At 27.8% G+C, this 7,399-nt stretch overlaps 1 protein-coding gene across 1 annotated transcript; it reads left to right on the plus strand.

Annotated features, from left to right (window-relative positions):
• The first annotated feature begins 4,846 nt into the window (after nucleotides 1–4,846).
• On the plus strand, nucleotides 4,847–5,467 carry LOC107025676 (Werner Syndrome-like exonuclease). The gene has a single exon (XM_015226442.1). It carries the CDS (start codon nucleotides 4,847–4,849, stop codon nucleotides 5,465–5,467), a length of 621 nt encoding a protein of 206 aa, XP_015081928.1.
• Nucleotides 5,468–7,399: the final 1,932 nt, after the last annotated feature.

Raw genomic sequence — 7,399 nt, forward strand, 5'->3', positions numbered from 1 at the left:
GTGACAAATAAAAATAAAAATTAATTTTTATAATACGAAATAAAATAATTATTTTAATGTTGACTTGTTTTTGTGAAAGGTCATTTCCCACATTACCTCACCACGTGTGGACAGAACAATTTAAGAGGCAACAAAAAAACCCAAATGTTGATGTCAATTTTTGTCCTAAGTCGAGGGATCAAATATTCATGAATTTGTCCCAATACATCTTCCCTTAATTTTACTTGTATATTTTTTTAAAATTTAATAGTATTAATTAAAAGTAACATATATATTTTGCAATCTGCCGAAACCATTTCTATCAATTTAATTTGTCCTCTAATCTTCATGGGGGCCAATACAAATTAAGGTCAATTCTATGAATAATACTTATTTAATTTCTTTTACGATTTTGTATAATCATCTAATATTTGATTTATGATCTAATATATTTTTGTGTCACAAAGTGTTTCCTACTTTGTTCATCGTCAATCTCTACTTCAAGATTTATTTATTTGGTTTTACTATACGTCTTGATGATTATTTATTTATTTGGTTTTTTCCTTCTCCATCCATCCTTCTTTTTGTTTAATTATCTCTTTAGTGCAGAAAGTAAATTAAAATTAAGAAGTTTTCCCACCGAATGTTTATATCAATTCAATACATATATCTTATGTATTTAAATTTATAATTTATTTTACTTAATTATATGTATTTTACTTTACTAAATCACATAATAATTGAAATTAAATTAATTTGATGTAAATATCTGACGCGAATAAATTTTTCCGTTTCCCATAAATGGATAAGTAGAAGGGATATGGGCCATATCATGTGGCCCGGTATGGTCAAGTCCAGCTTCTTTCCGGGTAATTTCCACTTCCGGTTTTATTTTGTGTTAATTTTTAATTTGTATTTCTCTTTAATCGTTATAAAACAATTTTTTCACGGCACATAAATTTTATATCTTTATGTTGTAAGTACCCACAAATTATGTAGGTGTGTTTCTTCACTTTAGGCATAGTTCTCTTGCTAAAAAACAAAAAATAAAAGAACGCAATTTTATGACTTTTTTGTGGATAGATTAAATATTTTTATTTGAATTTTACTATTCCACCACATTTTAATATTTAATTACCTAAGTTCCCACCCACTTTGACCATAAAGGGACGTAAGAAAGAATAGTTACTCTATGACTCTAAGTACTTGTCGAGTAATTTTATAATTTTGTTTTTCCTCCAAAATTATAAGTTGATGGAACAAACTAAAAATATATATCAACTTAGTTCCTTCTTACAAATTATCATAACAATATTTCCAATTTAGGGAAGATGTAATAAGTAGAGCTTTTTCTTATTTTTATAAGACAAAAAAATTAATTTTCAATAGATAATGATTGATCAATTAAATCGCTTTATTTAAATTATTCATAATAATTTCGACCCCATGCAGTTAAGAGATGCACATGCGCATAGGGGTGCAAAAGAATCCAAGCATTTGCTGTTTCGATAACGAGATACTCTTTTATTTTTTGCTTTTCAATTGCTTTCACCTGTGTTGATAATCACATTTGCTAGCTACGTACATTTACATCTCTTAATTACACACCATTCTCTAATGGTGAAGTTGAAAATGGCAGACAAACGTCACTCTCATCCAACTTTAGTTTCTCTGGTCTACCAGCTAACACGTGCACATGCCATTATCATGATGTTTTTGTCGGTACCCAAGTTCAATTTTTGGAAAAATTTACAAGAGAATATTACAAGTGAAAATAAAAATGAAAGAAGTTAGGCGCGGATATATCGCTCTCTCTATAAGGAGATTCAAGCTTACTGCAGCAAATGTTTTTCACCGGTTCAATAATAATCCTCTTTGACTTGTCCCCTCTAGGATACAATAAACTTCACAAAATATAATTCAACGACTCTGGATGAGAGTTGAGTCCAAATCTCAAAAAAAAAACACACCTCCTTTCAAAATATAATTCAACGACTCTGGACAAGAGTTGAGTCCAAATCTCAAAAAAAAAAAACACCTCCTTTCAACTAATAAGAGATCTCTTTTTGGACTAACTTTTATGCACTCTATATTTGTGATATTGGGTTTTAGGCCTAACTCATACTCCAAAAGCTAGTTCAAAGGGAGGAGGATTGCTCAAGCTTTAAAAGGAGTTCGCCTATCTCATTAACCACCGATGTGGGACTTTTGTCATTGTTCAACACCCCACTTCACTCTCAGTGCTTATCATCTGGTGCGTGGGTAATTTTGATTTTTGAGGGCTCCAATATTGTGTGAGACGGATCTTGCTCTGATACCATGTGAAATTAGATCTTAGGTTTCTTGTATCCTGTGCATAACCATCACTATTTATATTAGAAAAAGTCTTTCTAGCAATAAAATGAAGTAGCAAATAGTAAAAATAAATGACCTAAAAATTAGAAATGTTACATAGGTTACAAAGATTGAATTTAAATTACAAAAGAATAATGAACTGAAATTTAAATTGCAATATGGAGGAGTAATGATCATATATAGTTGACCACTTGTTCTGCCAGAATAATACAACGGCAATAACAATTTTGTAACCATCACATAATGGCCAATAATGTGCATACAAATTGATTAACAGAAATGAGCAATTAGGCACTAATCCAGCAATATTGTCCGCTAACTGCTGAAACATTCCTCATTCTTGTAACTCCAAATAAAGCAAATTAATATACTCTTAAAATGCTAAATACCCTTTGCTGGATTGATGGCACAATTCCTCTAGGTGTAGTTTGGTATATATGCTTATTATGTGTATGCAATGTGATTTAACTAAATTAAAGATTTTATTTTTTTCATATGTTTAATAATACTTTAACAAGTCTTGCAATGTGCAGAAGTAGGCATGGTAATAATAACGTGCTGATAATTAATGTGTGTATATTACGTACAAAGAAATTGGCTTTTGTGTTTCCATTTTCAATTCATTTACATCCATCTCTGATCTTTCACTTTCAACATCTCTGCCTCTGCCTCTGGGCCACCCCAACTAATTCAAATTTAGTGTAAAAATTACTTTAGAGGAATTATATATAATGGTAATTCAATTAGTGCTTTGTTTATCTGTTCTTTTGGACAGATATATAATTTCACTATCACATGCACCATTGATTTACACATCACATGTCATTATTGGTGGTCCGATATACTTGTCTTTTCATTCGTCCTTTATTAATTTTACAAAAAAAAAATGAAATAAGCAAGCAAATACTATCTATAAGTAAATTATTTGCATAGTTATAATTTTACCTAATTACAAATCATCTCATGCTTTAATGAGAACGACTATAAATGGCTGAGACTCATAAAACGTTAACTGACTTCTCTTTTACTTTTTCTTTTCCTTATATACGAATCTTCGCGAGATATTTATAATCGATCGAACTTATAAATAAATAAATTTTTAGACTTAATGTGTTTTTCACGAAAGTACATATCTATTTCATTAGTACTATACTACTAGTATAAAGTTTTTATTATATTAATTTTTGGAGTTGTCATTATCCACACTAGGGCATCCACGTGTAGACTGATAATTGTTGGATGATCTTATTGGACCACAAACATATCGAAATGGAGATGTTGTCCCAAGTCTAGGGATCATATATTTCATGTCCTTGTGTCCCAATAAATCTTGCCATAAAAAACATATATATTTTTTACTCCATTTAATAACAAATTGCCCATTGTGTGATAATTATAAAAGCATTTTCAATTTTGTCCTCTACCATGGGTGTCAAATTGATGTGCTACATTTTTTCTTTTTTAAAATCTTCTTGTGATTATTTAAACTTTGTATTGGCAAGAAAATAGTCCCGCCATTTCGATTTCAATTTCAATTGATGTGATTATTTTGGGATTAAGAAAAGATAATAGAAATAATTTAACTTAAAACGTTTTTTAGGTAATCTTAGTTCTTTTTTCCCCTTTTTCAAGACAAGCTCCAATTTGCTTTCTTTTGGCTTGAATGTTATTTTAAATAATGAAACTTCATAATTAAAGATAAACGTCTCTTGACATGTATCTAGTAAACCTTATGTACATTCCGCAAAAAAAAAAATTTGGCCAGAAAATCTAATCAGAATTTGACTCGAATGATATATTTATGTTATTTTACTTTTTTTAAAATATTTTTAGCCTTTTAACTATGATACTTTTAAATTAAAAATAGGGGAAAATTTTAACTTTTTAACTTTTGATACGTTTAATATTATAAATTTCTGATCAAATTATCAAGTCATTTAGCATTATTGATTCATTAAATTAAAACTCTTGGGAAGATAAACTCTTGACATGCATCTAGTCAAGAGTTTTAAAACTCCGATTTGCTTTCTTTGCTACTTTTAATATTGAAACTTCATAAATAAAGATAAACTCTTGACATGCATCTAGTAAACCTTGTGTACTTTGGGCAAGAAAATCTTGTTGATCAGAATAATATTTTACTTGTGTTATTTTAGTGAACGTTTTTACCCGTTTAATTTTGATATATTTTAAATTAAAAAATAAATAAAAAATTAATTTATTTTAAAATAAAATATTATAAATTTTTAAAATCTCTGGCCATTTAGCATTATCCATTCAGTAAATGAAAACTCTTGGAAAGATAAATTCTCTCCTAGGAAGTTGAAACAAAATTAACAACAAAAGTATTTGAAAAGCTCATCAGTCATCCCTGGCATGCATCTAGTAAACCATTCATTAAAACTTTTGAGTTTTCCAAAACAAATTAATTAGTTTTCCTTTACTATAAATAGTCATAAAAGACACCAAACAATCCAAATTATATTCAAATAACTATAGTATTAATTTCCAAATGTATTCATCATATGGTAGCACTAGCTCTGGCACCACCAAAAAGTACAACATTAGATTTGGTGGTCGAATAATTGAAACAACAGTGACAAACAAAGCTGCTGTTGCCAATGAATGGGCTGCTTCAATGCTCTCCAAATATTCTGGAAAACAAACAGTTGTGGGCTTAGACAATGAATGGAAGCCCAATTTCAGTAAATACACTAACAACAAATTAGCCACACTCCAACTCTGCATTGACAACACTTGTCTCATAGTCCAATTGTTTTATTTGGACGAAATCCCACAAACACTGAAGAGATTTTTGGCTAATCCTAATTTCACATTTGTTGGAGTTGAGGTTGGTGAAGACATCCTTAAACTGAAAAATGAATATGGTTTGGTTTGTTATAATCAGGCTGATATTCGTGATGTTGCTAAGAAAAAATGGCCTTGTAGGTATTCACGTCCAGGATTGAAGGATCTTGCTTATGATATATGTAGTCTTAATATGCCTAAACCAAAACATGTTAGCATGAGCAATTGGGAGGCAAGAGAACTAAGTGTTAGCCAAGTTGAATATGCTTGCATTGATGCTTATGCTTCCTTCAAGATTGGTCAAAAGCTACTTATGGAAAATTGAATTGTGTTTATGTTTTTAAGTGTTTTAAGTATTATGTCTTTTTTTTGTTAGTGATAAGTTTTTTCCCATGCATTTTTGTTTTGTTGTTACTCTTTAGTGTGTTTTCGTATGCATATGAATTATAATGTGCGTAAGTTAAATGATGTTCGTACATTGTTCAGTTCCTCAATTAATTTTATATTACTTGCACCCTTAATAATCTAATATGTTAGATTTAACTGATTAAAAGATATAAAAAGAACTGTCGTAACAAAAACGATCCTTATCGAATATGGAAACTATAATTCTGAGAGAAGCGTAAAAATGGACAATGGTAATTGAATTTTTAATTTTTATGGTTAAAATTCTTTAAGAAAATTTTATACATTTTAATAAAATAAATTGTTTGAGTGTAGCTAGTTTTGTTGTCTATGTGTTGTTTTTGAGGAAGTTAGTTTTTTATTTCTGAAAATGTTTGACAAATATTAAAAACAAGTTAATGTAGTGCAAAGCTCGAAAGAAAATGATTCAACTTAAGTAAGTGTGTTTCCAATTTTTTTGAGTAAAAATCATTTTTGTTCGTCTATTTATTTTTTACTTACTCAAACGGTAAGTAGACGTTCTTACTAAACGATCTTATTCTTTTTTGTAAGGATCTTACTAGATTATTTAATTTTTGGTCGGAAGAAAAATGATTAGAATAACAATATGATTAATGTGTATTTTAATGTTAAATTATGTGATATTGTTTTTTGATTTATCAATTTAGGGCATTAAATTTTGAATTATCATATTTTTATGATAGTAAACAAGTAAAATCATATGAAAAGGATTGAAAATGTGCATATATGAATTTACATGGACTTTTATGACTGTTATTTCGTGGTTATTCAAAATCAAATTGATTTGATAACTAAAATTAAAAAAAGACGATTTTGATAAGAATTTTGATTTTTTCAGTTATTATATTATTAGTTTTTAATGATTTGAGATTATTTTAATAGGTTAATCGATAATTCGATAGTAAATTAAGTAATCAATCAATATATATATATAAATGAGGATCATAGAGGAGCTGATGTGGCACCTCTCTATGGCCTCCATTTCAATTTCTTTTTTTCCTCCTTTTTTAATTTTTTTTTTATTTCTTTTCATTAAATAAATTATTTATTAATTAAAAAATTCATTCATATTTATTATTCTAATTATACCTAATAAGTTACAACAAAACCTCCATCTATTTATATTCCCTACTTAAATAATATGTCTTTTCAACTTATTTTTAATTATTCTTATGATTTACACAAACTATAAATAACAACTATCTATGTTCAATGATCATTCTCATTTTCTCATTCTTTCTTTTTATTAGTATAATTTTTTCCTCTTTTACATTTTTTCCTTCATCTTTTTCATCAATCATGTACTTAATAAGTTCACTATATGATCTTCATATTGATAAAGATCATAGATATATTCTTCAAGATTCATCAAATTGATGTTTGCATTAGTTTGGTACAAGTTTATGAAAATGAAGAAGGAATCATAATTATTTCAAGATTTCATCAAGAAGATGGTCATATTAGTAAAAAAGTTTGAATGACTACCAAATATTTTGAAGATTAATTCATTCATGTATTGTTTTGATTATATTTTTTAGTTAGATATATAATTTCATGTTATTCAACAAAAATTAAATTATGAAACTCTACTAATTAACACATTAGAAAGCTCAATTAACATTATTTTCTTCATTTTACTTTGCTCTTTTTCTTCTTCTTCTTCTTCTTATTATTATTATTATTATTGTTATTATTATTATTATTATGTGAATGAATGAAGATGAAAAGTTATATAGTTTTATTTTTATGTAATTTTTTCTTCAAGTTCTAATTAATATTTTAATTTTTGTCACAGTTGAAAAATATAATATTGCACATGATACATTTCTTA

Source organism: Solanum pennellii, chromosome 1 (genome assembly GCF_001406875.1).
Source record: "Solanum pennellii chromosome 1, SPENNV200".
Taxonomy (NCBI): Eukaryota; Viridiplantae; Streptophyta; class Magnoliopsida; order Solanales; family Solanaceae; genus Solanum; species Solanum pennellii.